Source organism: Cucurbita pepo, chromosome LG09 (assembly GCF_002806865.2).
Source record: "Cucurbita pepo subsp. pepo cultivar mu-cu-16 chromosome LG09, ASM280686v2, whole genome shotgun sequence".
Classification (NCBI taxonomy): domain Eukaryota; kingdom Viridiplantae; phylum Streptophyta; class Magnoliopsida; order Cucurbitales; family Cucurbitaceae; genus Cucurbita; species Cucurbita pepo.
The window spans coordinates 2,296,478-2,311,875 of record NC_036646.1 but is presented as its reverse complement, the minus strand read 5'-3'; the positions used below and the strand labels follow the sequence as shown (position 1 = coordinate 2,311,875).

Sequence of the window (15,398 nt, the reverse complement as noted above, 5' to 3'; positions counted from 1 at the left end):
TTCAGTAAGGGACCGAACGCTTTGTTTGCTCCAGCTTGACGAATCACATGAACTTTATTTGATAATAATTTAGTTACTACATTTTAAAAAAGTTTATTAAAATTAAATGTCAATGTTCTTATTAATATTTAGACTCTATAGTTATAGATATATCTTGCTATATAAGAAATTTCCTCAAATTCTTACAATAATTGTAAACTACAAGAAGTTAATTGTTACCTATGATAGCTTACGGACTTTTATTGTTACAAATTCGAAACTCGAGAGGTAGGTAGTCTAAATTGCTACGTCTATTAACGTATAGAAACTAAAAAATGATCTTTAAATGTAGCGTTAGCTAGAGAGTAGGGTGGTCGTGAGTCTGATTGAGATATTTTTTAGATCAAACTCAATTGTTCGGGTTATAAATTTTTCAACACAAACAACTCTCATTAAATAATGAACCCAAACCAATTTTTAGGTTAGGTTTGCTCGAGACATTTATTAAAAAAATTATAATAAAAGTAAAATGTGTCTATTTATTTATCTATTTTTGAACGTTTAATCAATTTACAACTCAAATTGAATATATATTTTAAAAAATTACCTCCCAAATAATTGAAAATTATTTGAAAATAAATTTATTTTTTAAAATTAACAACAAATTGGAGTTGATTCAGTTCAATTCAATTAGTTTAAAATGAACACACGAGCTAATTTAACCCATGAAATTTCCATTTATTTGAAACAAATTTAACCTAAATAAGTTCATAATCGAACGTAAACGATACAAGTTAAGTTAGGTTGATCAGATTTTTCGAGACCATCGATTTGCTCGAGACATTTATTAAAACGTCTATTTATTTATTTACTTTTACACATTTAATCAATTTACAACTCAAATTCAATACACATCTTAAAAAATAACCTCCCAAATAATTGAAAATTATTTGAAAATAAATTTATTTTTTAAAATTAATAAGTTCACTTCAATTTAATCTAGTTTAAAATGAACACATCAGCTAATTTAACTCAAATAACTTAACCTAAATAAGTTCATAATCGAACCTAAACGATACAAGTTAAGTTAGGTTGCTCGAGACCAACGATTTTTTTCTCTTTTTAAGGAAAAAAAAAAACTAAAAAAATTCTAATTTTTTATGTTGGAAATGAGAAAATCCCCTCATTTATATTATATATATAGTAAGGGCACATAAGTTTCCCTATTGAAATTGAATATGTGGTTAGGCTGTCAAAATTGCAGGAAAAGCTTTCTCCACTTGGCCAACTGATTAAATACGAATCCATTTCAATAAATTAAATACCAATTCCATTTGATTGGTGACTCAGTCAAAAACATTGCTTCAAGCAACAACAAGAAAGACGTCCCCTTATGAGCTAGATTTTAAAACATTACTCTTCATATATTCGTTACTTCAATCCTAATTAATCTAAATTAAACGCTATTAATGACATTAATTACAAATATATTCGCATTAGTTTAACTATAAACTTTTTATTTCTGATGTGAAAACATCTATTAATTCATATCTAATCATCCATTACAACTACCTTATGGTCTAAGCAAGCTACCCTATGACACATAGGTCTGTTACCGTATGAACGAGCGTCTTTGGCGTCTTCTTTCGAAAAGGGTATTGTGCCTCAACCCATTTGTTGGAGTTGGGTTATGCACCCGCTATCTGGAACGTTGTTATAAATGATTTAGAATAGACACCAGAGAGTTTAATGCCTGAGAGAGCCCGCATGGATGGATGTTCAAGATGTCCCAATGAGATTCAGTTCTCAACGTATATGTCAAAGCAAGCTTAGATGACTAATATGTCTTGAGATATGAGATGACATCACGATACATGGATCGTGTTGATGAGAAGTAGGTGACCATGAGTCGCAACGCGATTGTGTGGCAAACATTGAATATACATGTACGAACGACGTATGTACTCGAATAAGTTTGGATTCTGCACCAACAGTGTTCAATGAATGAGTCAAAATGATTACTTGAAGCAAGAAGAAAAAAAAGACATCCCTCGTTTTACTTCACTCATAATTAATCTAAATTAAACACATGACACCATAAACTTTCTAGTGCTCACCGTTTTATATTGTATTTTTATAAATCTAATTTCAATTAAGTCATAAACGATTTATTTATTTATTTATTTGATTCTGATTTTTTTCGTATTTCTCGTATATATTTTAAGTTTAGTTTAATACGCAAATAAAATTATGACACTAATAAGTTTTAATAAAGTAAACAAACAAAAACATATAAATTAACATCCGGTTCACCTATATATTTAAATTCATCCAAATTAATTATAAATAAAATTAAAAATTAATTAAAATATATAGACTTATTTATTTTCATTTTATTTTAATAATTTTTAAGAGCATGAAAAATATAAATGTGATGAAATTAATTTTCATACAATGTCACGAGGAAGACATAGTTATAGACAAAAACCATATGAATGGTTCACATCATAATAACTTTCTCTATTTTTTTCTTATATTTTAATATATATATATATATATATATATATATATATATATATCACAAAATGAGGGTGAGAAAAATAAATAATCGAAAAATCACATGAAAATGTGTGAAAATTCGTTTGACATTAAATAAAGGGAGGAAGTTGACAAGTGGGCCTGAATGGGCTCATCTGGCCCTGTCGTTTCTGGTCCAGCCCACCTCGACTCCCGAGCATTATTCGAAGCTGCTTACAAAATGAGAGAATAATAAAAAAAATAATAATGATAATAGTAAATTATGGCATATGCCATGTCATATACTAAATTTATTTTTAAATTCAATTATAAATTTAGGTCTCCGCTCAAAATATAGCTTCGATTAATTTAGGTAAAGTGACATCATACTAATTGTTTGTGGTTTCTCGTCCTAGTGTCATGCACCTTGCGTTTGTGATATTTATATTCAACTATATCCTAGAGAAGTGATCGATGAAGAATCTCGAGATGACTACAATGAACATAAATCTCACTCACTACCCATATGAGTGATTTCTCGTTTCTCGTATGTGAGGTAGAACGTCTAAAAAATCCAAACCAAGTGAGTCAAACTTCATAAATCGAGGTTCATGTTTATACATCAACAATATTAATTTTTTTGCCTTTTGTAGTTGGGTGAGTTTTTTTCACTCGGGTTCAATAATTTATAAGGGTCTAGAATCTAAATATTGGATATTCTGGTTGGCGTTTATGTTACTACAACGACACACGCTTTGTGTAGTAGACTAATTTTTCTATTTCGTAGCTAGGTCAGTTTTTTTCTTTCGAGCTCAATAATTTACAATGGTCGAGAATCTAAATCTTGGATATTTTGGTCGGCGTTCATGTTACTACATCGACACACGCTTCGTGCATTGAAATAATTTAGGTTATTTTTTTTTTTTTTTTTCGGGTTCAATAATTTATAAGTGTCCAAATCTTTGATATTTTGGTTAGCATTCATGTTACTACATTGACACATGCTTTGTGCCGTGGACTAATATATGAGCAACTAGGTCAATTCCCTTTACTCGAGTTCGATAGTTTATAAGGGTCGAGAATTCAAATTTTGGATATTTTGGTTGATGATATATGTATGAATAATTTTTTTAAATAGAGGAATAATGTGAACGGGTGTCATTGTGTTTTAACTAAATTAAATAAATATATTGATTTTAAAATCTAATTTGTATAAATAATTATTTTAGTTATATATTTAATTTTTCTCACTAATTATTTTTATTTTTTTAAGTAAACTTTTTAAAAAAATTAATTAGAACTAAATTAGAATTTTCTTTTTGTGGAAATTTCATGGACTAATTTATAATATGTGAATTTACCAATTTAAAATACGAAATTTAAGGACTAAAATATAGAAATAATCGCAGCCAATAAAAAGATTACTAAATATATAAAATAAAATTAAGGCACGTGAAATTACATAGATACCCCACTCGCCTCCCTTCCTCCTCCTCTTCTCNAAAATAAAATTAAGGCACGTGAAATTACATAGATACCCCACTCGCCTCCCTTCCTCCTCCTCCTCTTCTCCTTCTTCTTCTTCTTCCTTCTGCGGCGCCATTTTTACGGCGCCTCTCTTCTCTTCGACACCGTCCCCGATTCCCACAGGTTCGGCTCTGATTCAACTTAGGTTTGTTCTTGCTTTCCGGTCTATCTGTTTTTGATTTCCTCTCTTTAATTTGGTTGGTAGATGCTTTTACTGCACTTTGCCTTTTAGTCTAATAGTAATTCGAATTCCAAGAAAGGAACGAAGTGAAAATGAGCGATTGTTTGCAGAAATTTCGATGTTAAACTGCGTTTTCGAAATGATTTCTTCCAATGTGGTCCAAGTGAGTTCAACTCAGTCTACTATGACTGAGTTGACTCCATTTCAACGCGGATCCGGTCCTTGACCTGTGCGAATCTGTTTTCTGCGCCTTTTCAGTAGCGTTCTCTGGCGTTTCTGACATTCCCGCTTTCCTATCATCATTTTGGTATTTATATGTTATAAGGCATGTATTGCACTAAATCTACAACGTTCTTTGTCCTGTTGTTTGTAGGATTTAAGCTTTGAGAACTTTGACACTTTTTTTGGACTCGATGGAGCAGGTTAGCGATGATTTTGGATGTTGAAATGCTTGTTTTTCTGTTTCGTTTTTTTTTTTGGGTGCATTATTGTTGATCTTATCTGCGATTTCCTTGGCTTTGTAGTATGAGAAAGTTGAGAAGATTGGAGAAGGAACGTATGGTGTGGTTTACAAGGCACGCGATCGTGTCACAAATGAGACTATTGCTTTGAAGAAGATCCGCTTGGAGCAAGAAGATGAGGGAGTGCCAAGCACAGCCATTCGTGAAATTTCTCTGTTGAAGGAAATGCAGCATGGCAACATTGTAAGGTACGTATCATCGTTCGTTATCTACCCTCGTTCAACCAATATCGATTGTCTAATCTTTGCTGTAACTCCTTTTAAGGTCAAATAACTTCTTCAATCTGCTGAACATATGAAGGTCTTTCAATTTAGTTTGAGTTTTGAAGCATGGAAAAATGTTGTGTTGGAAGACAATGTTGCAATAAATTGCCATCTGCTGCTGTCAGTTTTAACTTCTCTGGGGAGTCTTATCTAGAAACTATATGTTCTATTCACATTGATGGGGTGGACTATATGTACTTGTTTATTATGAGGCGTGGATATGTAAAATCTCAAAGGCAGCATCTCTTTCCATCACTGTTATCTCTTAGTTAATACCGAAATATATGTAGTTCTCGATTTAAATTGAACATCCAATTCATTTCCTTTTGTGCAATATTTTGCAATTACACAAATAAATATAGGGATGATATACATTTTCTCTGGTTCATCACTGAGGTAAAGATGGCACTTGCATTCTGCTTTTTGGTTATCGCGTATTGTCAATTTAACCTGTAGACTGAATCATTGCCATCTGTGATGTTTTTTCATATATATAACGAAGTTGTCTTCAATTGGTTTGCTGTCCATAGGTTGCAAGATGTAGTGCATAGCGAGAAGCGCCTGTATCTTGTTTTCGAGTATCTGGATTTGGATTTGAAGAAGCACATGGACTCATCTCCTGAATTTGCAAAGGATCCACGCCAAGTAAAAGTGAGCGTCTTCATTTTAACTTTGTAGCTGCCTGCACTCTATGTTAATTAATGTTTCTTGTTATTTGTCGTTTATATTTCAACAATAGACGACGGATTGGTTAATTGATATAATAACTAATTTACTGCAGAAAATCATATTTTTATTTTCCATGAGGTGCAAATCTTATCTAGCATCACAGTTTCGTGGATTTCTTAATCATTAAACTGAGTTCTTTGGAAAAGTAATGTGTATTTTTAAGCAACTTAAAACTATATCAGCGTTCGTCATGGTATTCCTTTCTAGTATATGCAATACCCTCTCCTTCATAACTGATCGTATGAATAAGTTTGATGCTATATTTTTTGAATCCATTCAGCATGGTGCTTATTTCTTCAGCTTTATTTTGTTTCCTTCTTTTATTTCTAGAGACTTTCCTTTGATCATGTTTTAACTCTTGGTTGAACAAATGTAATGGTGCAGTGAGACTCTCTAATGAAAAAACTTGTTCCACTTTGTCATGCAGATGTTTCTTTACCAAATTCTTCGTGGCATTGCATATTGCCATTCTCATAGAGTTCTTCATCGAGATTTAAAACCCCAAAATCTACTCATCGATCGTCGCACCAATGCCCTGAAGCTTGCTGACTTTGGACTGGCAAGAGCATTTGGTATTCCTGTTAGAACATTCACGCATGAGGTATGGATATGCACTGGATGACTATCTCATCAAATTTTGTATTGTGTTTCTTATAAAAAAAAACATCAAATTTCGTATTGTGAAGTTAATTTCATTGCATGGTTGTCTAATGGAACGTTCCCAAATAGGCTGTGGACATTTTTTTCTGACACCGAACTTTTCGAAGATTTGGAAAATATTAGTTTCCATTTTTTTAATGCATCTATAGTTGTTTTGTTAGTTTAGGTCCCAATTCAATTATTTTCTTTCTTGTAAAAAAAACATCATAGTCCAATTTGTCAATGACTCTTTTCTTTGATGCATTAGCCTCATATATTGATCGAGTTAATCACTATTGGAGGTTTTATCTAGGTGGTGACGCTTTGGTACAGAGCACCAGAAATATTACTTGGTTCCCGACATTATTCCACTCCTGTGGATGTTTGGTCTGTGGGTTGTATATTTGCTGAGATGGTTAACCAGCGGCCACTATTCCCTGGGGACTCTGAGATTGATGAATTGTTTAAGATATTTAGGTAAGTAGCTTTATCGTGCATCTGCCCTCCACTCTTTACGATGATCTAGTCCAATTAACATGGCAAATTAGATCATTAACAATCCTACGAATGCCATATTCAAATTGATTAGACACTAGCCTTCTAGTTGGTTGTCGTAGTATTACATATGGGAGTGCACCAAAATCTCTTCACGGTAGCCATCTATGTTGGATTTGAATATCCTATGAATTTGTTTGGCCAATTTAGAAGGGTCAAGAGCCATCCAATGAGAATGGACAGCCAGCCTAGACACTTATGGATATTAAAGAAAAATGAAATCACATTTTATCTAGAGAGGGATTTTCTTGGTGGGTGGATTTTTCCTTTCATTTTTTTCATTTTTCCTTAGGGGAGAGGGATTTAGGAATTTGAAAAACAAAGGCAACAAAAGTCAGTTCATCTGGCTACTGCGGCTTTGTGTTACATATATCTCTCACTTTATTCGCAATATGGGGAGTGTATAGTAAGTTACTATGATATTAAATTGCGAGTGTTCGACCCTAATAATGGAGTGATAATGTGAGTTTTATTCATAATAGTAATGATTAGGGCAGCACCTAAAACATTATTTCCCTTCTAAGTCTACGTCTGTCTGTACTAACATATTTATGCTTTCATCATACCTCTTTGTGTGGGGATACAAAGAGTTCTGGGAACTCCAAATGAAGATTCATGGCCTGGCGTTACATCTTTGCCTGATTTCAAGTCTGCTTTCCCCAAGTGGCCTTCCAAGGTGATGGTTCAATCTCACTAAATTTTCATCCTCTGGATTGCTATAATGTGTGGTTCAAATCTTTACTTCACACATTCTCTACTTGCACAGGACCTGGCTTCTGTAGTTCCAAATCTCGAATCTGCTGGCATTGATCTTCTCTCTGTAAGTAAATTATTTTCAATTGGGGTGTTTTTTTTTTCATCATTTATGATATCGCATGATCTAGATCAATAAGTGTTGGTCATAAATGGATGGCTTTCTCCCGCCCCTCCCACTTCAATATGTTATGTTTGACCAACTATTTCATCTTCCTCATTTTTATTTCCTATTTTTGGTTGTTCCCTCTTTTTTCTGGATTTTTAGGAGGGGGTGAAAGCGAGAGGCAATCTTTGTTCACTATAAATCTGTAACGTGTTGACAGTAGTTTCTGGCTCCCCACTAATTTCCTCTTTCAAAATCAATCCCTTAGGAAAAATTAATAATAATTACTATCTTTTAAGGGTATATTGTTGAGGATTNTTTTATCTAGAGAGGGATTTTCTTGGTGGGTGGATTTTTCCTTTCATTTTTTTCATTTTTCCTTAGGGGAGAGGGATTTAGGAATTTGAAAAACAAAGGCAACAAAAGTCAGTGTTCATCTGGCTACTGCGGCTTTGTGTTGCATATATCTCACTTTATTCGCAATATGGGGAGTGTATAGTAAGTTACTATGATCTTAAATTGCGAGTGTTCGGCCCTAATAATCGAGTGATAAGGTGAGTTTTATTCATAATAGTAATGATTAGGGCAGCACCTAAAACATTATTTCCCTTCTAAGTCTACGTCTGTCTGTACTAACATATTTATGCTTTCATCATACCTCTTTGTGTGGGGATACAAAGAGTTCTGGGAACTCCAAATGAAGATTCATGGCCTGGCGTTACATCTTTGCCTGATTTCAAGTCTGCTTTCCCCAAGTGGCCTTCCAAGGTGATGGTTCAATCTCACTAAATTTTCATCCTCTGGATTGCTATAATGTGTGGTTCAAATCTTTACTTCACACATTCTCTACTTGCACAGGACCTGGCTTCTGTAGTTCCAAATCTCGAATCTTCTGGCATTGATCTTCTCTCTGTAAGTAAATTATTTTCAATTGGGGTGTTTTTTTTTCATCATTTATGATATCGCATGATCTAAATCAATAAGTGTTGGTCATAAATGGATGGCTTTCTCCCGCCCCTCCCACTTCAATATGTTATGTTTGACCAACTATTTCATCTTCCTCATTTTTATTTCCTATTTTTGGTTGTTCCCTCTTTTTTCTGGATTTTTAGGAGGGGGTGAAAGCGAGAGGCAATCTTTGTTCACTATAAATCTGTAACGTGTTGACAGTAGTTTCTGGCTCCCCACTAATTTCCTCTTTCAAAATCAATCCCTTAGGAAAAATTAATAATAATTACTATCTGTTGATGATGGTTGGCAGAGGAGCCCCACTTCGGCTGATTAAGGGGTTGACCATGAGTTTATAAGTAAGGAATACAACTCTATTAGTATGAGGCCCAAGCAAAACCACAAGAGCTTATGCTCAAAGTGGACAATATCACATCATTGTAGAGATTCATGATTCTTAACATATATATATATATATGTGTTAAAGGGTTGATTTCTTGATTCATCCTGAGATAATTAAAATTTTTCTTATCCATTTTTTCATTATTTGAAAAATTATTACCCCCAATTTTAGTATTTTAATTACTGTCGGTCTCAATATTGATCCAAGCTCTAATATCTGCTTTATTTTTAAGACAAAAATGCAACATTCTCCCATCAAAATATTTTCTATTTATAGTCTTTTTCCGATCTATAATATGATTATCTAATATAATTATTGATAGGGATACCCATCAATATATCAAAAAATTTCCATTTATCCGTATTATACGAGCTTTCTTGATTATTTTTCATTTGTACTTATACTACTATATATATAGTAGTAATCAATGTTATATGCAATATCTGTGTCTTGAAATAGTTGACCATTATTTTCCAGAAAATGCTGTGCTTGGATCCCACCAAAAGAGTCACTGCCAGGAGTGCTCTCGAGCATGAATACTTCAAAGATGTTGGGTTTGTTCCCTGATTCCTCTACCAATCCTCCTCCTTAGGAGAGTGTCTATATAGCTCCTCTATTGTGTAGCATTTTATGGGTCTTAATTGCGTGATTAAAGAGGCAAAAAAATATATAAATATATATATATATATAATGAGTGTGCTGTCTGCTTATTAGTGGTTTTTATCATTTTTCTTTCCCTTCTGATTCTTGAAAACTTAGATCAGGTTTTGTTAATGTGGCTTTCAACAGAACATCGGCTTTCCAGCTATACTTATCCCTTCCATGTCTTGGCACCAATATATATATATATATATATATATAAATACACGCATGTTTATGTGAGAATTCACGCCTTCCTAGCTTGCTACCCTTTAAATTCTTTTACCCCTGGAATGGATAAGCTTGTGTTTGGAAACCATGTTGCTTTTTTTTTCAACCTGTTTCTTTGTTTGATTGAATGTCCAGCTTTTGGTCTGCTGTTATCAATCTGTTTCTGATCCTATGCATGTTATTCTAGTTTGCCGGCCTAGTTAACGCCGCTATCACATATGGGTTTTTTTTAAATCTCGAGAAATTATTATTTTAGTAGGAGGGAATGAATATTCTAGTCAGCATAGGGAGCGTAGAGTTCTTCCAAAATAGGAGCTCGAGCGCAATCAAAAGACCTTATAAACATGGTAATTGCTAAACTAGTAAAATTCTTTTGATTCTTGTCGGAATGAATATTCTAGCATAGGGAGAGTAGGGCTCCCCCAAGATAGGAGCTCGAGCAACCAAGAGACCTTATAAATATAAAAATTGTTAAACTAGTAAAATACTTTTGATTTTTGTCGGAATGAATATTCTAGTAAGCATAGGGAGTGTAGGGCTCCCCTCGAGATAGGAGCTCGAAAGCAATCAAGAGACCTTATAAATATAGAAATTGCTAAATTAGCAAAATTCTTTTGATTCTTGTCGGGGAGCGACTATTCTATTAAGCATAAGGAGTGTATGGCTCCCCAAGATAGGAGCTCGAGCGCAATTAAGAGAGCTTATAAACACAGAAATTGCTAGACNATTGTTATAGTAAAATTCTTTTGATTCTTATCGGATTAATCAGGATCGTATAAAAGTATATTTTACTCGTGTTTTTATATCATTTCTTGTGGTTTCCTGTTTTTCAATGTTTTAATATGTGAAGGAAATTGTATTGTTTTTAATTAATTTTTGTTTAATATCATTATGCTTCTTCACTTTAGAAAAGTGTTTGTCACGTGAAATTGGAGAGGCGTGGGGTAAAAAAGGGGGAGCAATTGGATAACGCTTGTGGTCAAACATCTACAGGCTTTTTTTGAGTGGTTGGTAAAGCTTCGGCCATGTGGGAGTGTTCGGTACGCATAACTGGCCCATAATAATTGTATTAATTGATTTGAATAAAATGCAATGCGCCCATTATTTTCATATTTGGTTCAACCATAATTATTGGTCAATTATGCTCAACCTAAGGTTTCATTCAATTCATGAAATTTGATTATTTTTGGACATGCCAAAAGTGTTCGTTCGTTAGGTATTCATTGAGGATAGTTGTCGACAAAATAATTTATTTTGAGATAAAAGTGATGTGAAACGTCTCTTTCTATTTTTCTTTAAATTCGGTTCAATATTAGGTCTGAATCACTAGGTACTAGGTTCTATCACAGTAGGGTCCAATTCATACTTACAATTTGAATCTGATCCTTGCTCAAAAGGAACCCAATCGGCCATCTCGATACTCATAAGATTATAAGACTTTTGTCTTTGCTCTAATTTTCTCGTCTCCACCAGAAATTGTGCTATCGTTTGCGGTCGTCATTCTAATTCTTTCGCTATTGGAAGTATGACTCTTACTTTGTAAACTACATTCGCTGCCTCACACGGGGAAAGGGGCCTGGTTCGTTGGAACTCTTGGGGGTCGACCGCCCATCTTATGGAAGGTTTGTGATTTCTCGTCTCATCCAAATCCATCTAAACATCCAAACCAAAACCAAAAGTTCTTGTTTCTCTTTAACCTTAAGAATCCGAACTTAAACCAAATATGAAATTATCATAGACTAAAGAAATGAAATGTGGAGTACCGGGTACTCCTACTCTTATCCCCAATACCTTCCTCTTCTTCTTCTTCGGTTGCATCCATTCACTAATTTAATTTTGAACGGTCAATAGCTTCTCTAGCCTTGTTCGTATATCACAGTTTTAGAGTATTAATTAATTTTTTTTCTTATCTTTAGTATCAATATTTATTAATGGTAGGTGTAGTTTTGGACTCAAGTTATACATATTTAATGTATGGGTCCATTTCTTTTCAAAATGCTTCTAAACTCTCCATTTCCATAATTTTGTATTTAATAAATTTATTAACTTTTAATTTTTTATTTAATAAGTCCTTAAAAAATTTAAAATATTTTAATAATTAATTGATATATTATATATAAATTTGAATTTTATGTTTAACTCAGTGTAAAATTTAAAAATTTTGATAAATTAAAAGTTTAAAAACTAAATTTATAATCGGAAAGTTAGGATCAAATAGATATAATTCTCAAAATTCACGAACTAAATAATAAAATTATATAAATTCATAATTAAAATTTTATACATAAATGTTTTATCACATATGATATAAATTCACTAAAGAATATTTTAATAATTATTTTATTATTATTATTTTTAATTCAAACTTCTAAAATAGAATATTTTAATTATAAAATTCTAATTTTTTAAGTAGATAATACATTATTTACGTCAAAATAGAGAAAAATAGGGTCAAAATAGTATTTTCCTTTTCTCGTCCTAATTTCGGGAAATTTTCTTTTTAAGTAAGAAAAGTTAAAAATAGTAATAAATAAATAAGCTTTGTTAGAAAAAAATTAGGCATTGGAAAAGAAAAATCATGGAGATGTGGACAAGAAGATTACAGGGAAAAGTTCCCGCAAGAATACTGCTTGATTTTTGCCTCTTTGTCCACTTGATGGATCTTCGAAAACATGTTTTATACTTCGTTTGGTTCAGATTGTGATAGTGATAGTGATAGTGATTCTATTTTTTGTTCGACTTCTTTCAGGAAAGCTCCCGAAATTTGCTGATCTTTGTGCGATCATTTTCCTCTCTGCACTGAGAAAATTGTTGCAACCTAAAATTCGGTGAGTTGCTACATCTGTATTCCATGATTTTGTTCGAGTAATCTTATTCGTTTTCGTTTTCGTTTTCCACTTTTCATTCTTCTTCATCTCCAATCTGGCGCTGAATGTCTTACTCGTTCGTCGAAATTTGATTTGCATTAGATTAATGTTATGATCTCTGTTTAGAAATTTTTGTGGCGATTGTATCGTGAGCTTTGGAGGTTATTGTGTTTGTTTCTTTTATTTATTCTCCATGTTCATAACATTCCTTATTTTTCTTTTGCTTGCTGCTTGAATCTAATCTCCATTACAGATGGTGCTGTGGTGTATTTCATTTCATAGATTATAGATTCTGTGTTTCAACTACGGATTGTGAATCGCTTGCTGGATAGTAGTTAACCTGATCGAAGAAGGCAAGAATAGAAGTTAATTTAGGCTTTCTGTTGCAATTTTCGCTTGTAAGCATTTCGACTTTCTTTTTCATATTATACTCAGTTATTTTCCTTCTTAGAGCAGGAAGTAAAGGGAAAACTATGCCATACTACGATCAGTTTTTCTAGGATGAAATTGATTCAGTGGTATGGAATTCTATTTATCCAGTATATTAAATGTTATGATGTTTCTATTGAATCATGATTATGCTCTCTATCTTCAGATATTATTCGAGTTCTTGGAGTCAAATTGAAGAACCAATTGTCCAGAATTTGCGTTGGGAAAACTTTAATCTAGATTAGATCCTTTAGGCGCTGTGATTTCTTCAAAGATGGGCACGTCTGAAGCTCTGCAGATCTTTTCAGGGGTCGTACCTCGTGCTTTATGTTCAAAGCCCTATTTGAACAATTTGGACTCCACATCTTCTTGTAAATCACAAGTAAAATTGGTGGAAAAAAGAGTCCTGAGACATATGCATTTGTCGAAATGCTCAAGTAGGATATTACAAGAGATAAAGACAGGCTTTAGTGGGAAAACGAAAGGTAATCGTCGTCTGTTATACAGATGCAAATGCCAACAAGCAGAAAGTGCTAGTGGTATGATTCCAGAAGGTGGAAATGGAGCATGGTTCAAGGATGGTGCAAAGATACCACAGTCAATCACCAGCATTCAGAATGGATCAAATGCTTCGGAGTTTCAAGATGTTCAGTTTGCAAATCAGGAAATCAAGAGCTCAGTATCTAATGACACAAATGGAGAAGTTAGAGATTCATTTCAAAAGATTAGTATTGAATCCATTGAGGATGAGGCATGGGACTTGCTTCGTGAATCCATTGTTTATTACTGTGGCAGCCCAGTTGGAACGATTGCAGCAAGGGACCCTACTTGTTCTAATTCACTGAATTATGATCAGGTCTTTATACGTGATTTTATACCTTCTGGTATAGCTTTTTTATTGAAGGGAGAGTACGATATTGTTCGCAATTTTATCCTCCACACGCTTCAGTTGCAGGTAATCTAAGTATGTAATTAAACATCAATCAGTTAAACTTCCTTTTTTTTTTTTTTACTTCTCTGATTAATGCTTGCAATTCGTTATTCCGTAGAGCTGGGAGAAAACTATGGACTGTCACAGTCCTGGTCAAGGATTGATGCCTGCTAGTTTTAAAGTCCGAATAGTTCCTCTAGATGGTGACGACTCTGCAACAGAAGAGGTTTTGGATCCAGACTTTGGGGAGGCAGCAATTGGCCGTGTTGCACCTGTCGACTCAGGTACATAGACCATCCAATATTTCCTTTAGAAGAAAAAAGTCTGTTCACTGTATTTCTATATCCAGTAAGGTCACTCACCTCCCTCTCTATCACAGGATTGTGGTGGATAATTTTATTGCGTGCATATGGAAAATGCTCTGGCGATCCCTCAGTTCAGGAGAGAGTTGATGTTCAAACTGGGATCAAAATGATCTTGAGGCTTTGCCTAGCTGATGGTTTTGACATGTTCCCTACTTTATTGGTAACTGACGGTTCTTGTATGATAGATCGGCGTATGGGAATTCATGGCCACCCTCTCGAAATCCAAGTAAGCAACAACCAAGCTTTTTAGCACTCATTTTTAATTTATTATGATATAGATGCTGTAGCTTTAACATATTCAATGGCTTCCATGGAATGCATTGGAAATGTTAGAAGAGAAAAGGCGATCGAGTAACTATGAATAACCTATATGACAACTACATCTTCCTTTTCAATGGGCTTAGTAGATCAGCGAAATCTAGATGTTCTGATGATTAAGTTTTTGAGCCAAGCAATGCTATGAGCATGCTTGTGATTCATTTTCTTTTCGATTTACATTTTGAAAGTGAAAATGCCAAAGAATTAACAGTATATAATACGATTTTGCAGTTGCATACTAAATGCTTTTAAATGAAAATAATGTTTTTATTTTATGCATCTTAGATTTCTCTGGTCATAAAATGTCTGGAGCATGGATTGTTTCCTATGAATTACGTAGTAGAAGTGTAAAGATATATTCTTTTTTTCTCCTTTGCAGGCACTTTTTTATTCAGCATTACTTTGTGCACGAGAGATGCTTGCTCCAGAAGATGGGTCAGCTGGTCTTCTCCGTGCGCTTAACAATCGTTTGGTGGCTCTATCATTTCATATCAGAG

General features: G+C 33.6%; 2 protein-coding genes across 6 annotated transcripts in view; both read left to right on the top strand.

Moving 5' to 3' along the window:
* The first annotated feature begins 4,057 nt into the window (after window positions 1-4,057).
* Window positions 4,058-9,912, top strand: LOC111802723 (cell division control protein 2 homolog A-like). 2 transcript variants are annotated; one of them, XM_023687192.1, is made up of 9 exons: window positions 4,058-4,146; window positions 4,578-4,626; window positions 4,729-4,913; window positions 5,519-5,639; window positions 6,145-6,318; window positions 6,670-6,833; window positions 7,500-7,587; window positions 7,678-7,731; window positions 9,599-9,912. In XM_023687192.1, the coding sequence occupies exons 2-9, from the start codon at window positions 4,618-4,620 to the stop codon at window positions 9,686-9,688; spliced, it is 885 nt and encodes a 294-aa protein (XP_023542960.1). In that variant the 5' UTR covers window positions 4,058-4,146; window positions 4,578-4,617; the 3' UTR covers window positions 9,689-9,912. The 2 variants fall into 2 exon arrangements, with proteins under 2 accessions (XP_023542960.1, XP_023542959.1); XM_023687191.1 differs by having other exon boundaries at window positions 4,058-4,168.
* A 2,648-nt stretch (window positions 9,913-12,560) lies between these two features.
* Window positions 12,561-15,398, top strand: part of LOC111802227 (neutral/alkaline invertase 3, chloroplastic-like) — a 4,866-nt gene continuing 2,028 nt past the window's right edge. Inside the window, exons 1-6 of one of the 4 annotated variants that reach the window (XM_023686515.1) lie at window positions 12,561-12,819; window positions 13,315-13,376; window positions 13,454-14,242; window positions 14,337-14,502; window positions 14,598-14,809; window positions 15,281-15,398. The exon at window positions 15,281-15,398 is cut by the window's right edge and continues 376 nt beyond it. In XM_023686515.1, the coding sequence (XP_023542283.1) occupies window positions 13,562-14,242; window positions 14,337-14,502; window positions 14,598-14,809; window positions 15,281-15,398 (1,177 nt within the window). In that variant the 5' untranslated portion in view covers window positions 12,561-12,819; window positions 13,315-13,376; window positions 13,454-13,561. Of the gene's footprint in view, window positions 12,820-13,111; window positions 13,257-13,309; window positions 13,377-13,453; window positions 14,243-14,336; window positions 14,503-14,597; window positions 14,810-15,280 lie in introns of all 4 variants that reach the window. The other 3 variants (XM_023686516.1, XM_023686517.1, XM_023686518.1) reach the window with 3 other exon arrangements.

What these genes read in the sequence shown, in the direction of transcription:
- LOC111802723 (XM_023687192.1), top strand. An exon ending in CAGCATGGCAACATTGTAAG is followed by an intron (nt 4,914 to 5,518) that starts GTACGTATCATC and finishes TGCTGTCCATAG; the next exon opens with GTTGCAAGATGTAGTGCATA. An exon ending in TCCCCAAGTGGCCTTCCAAG is followed by an intron (nt 7,588 to 7,677) that starts GTGATGGTTCAA and finishes CTACTTGCACAG; the next exon opens with GACCTGGCTTCTGTAGTTCC.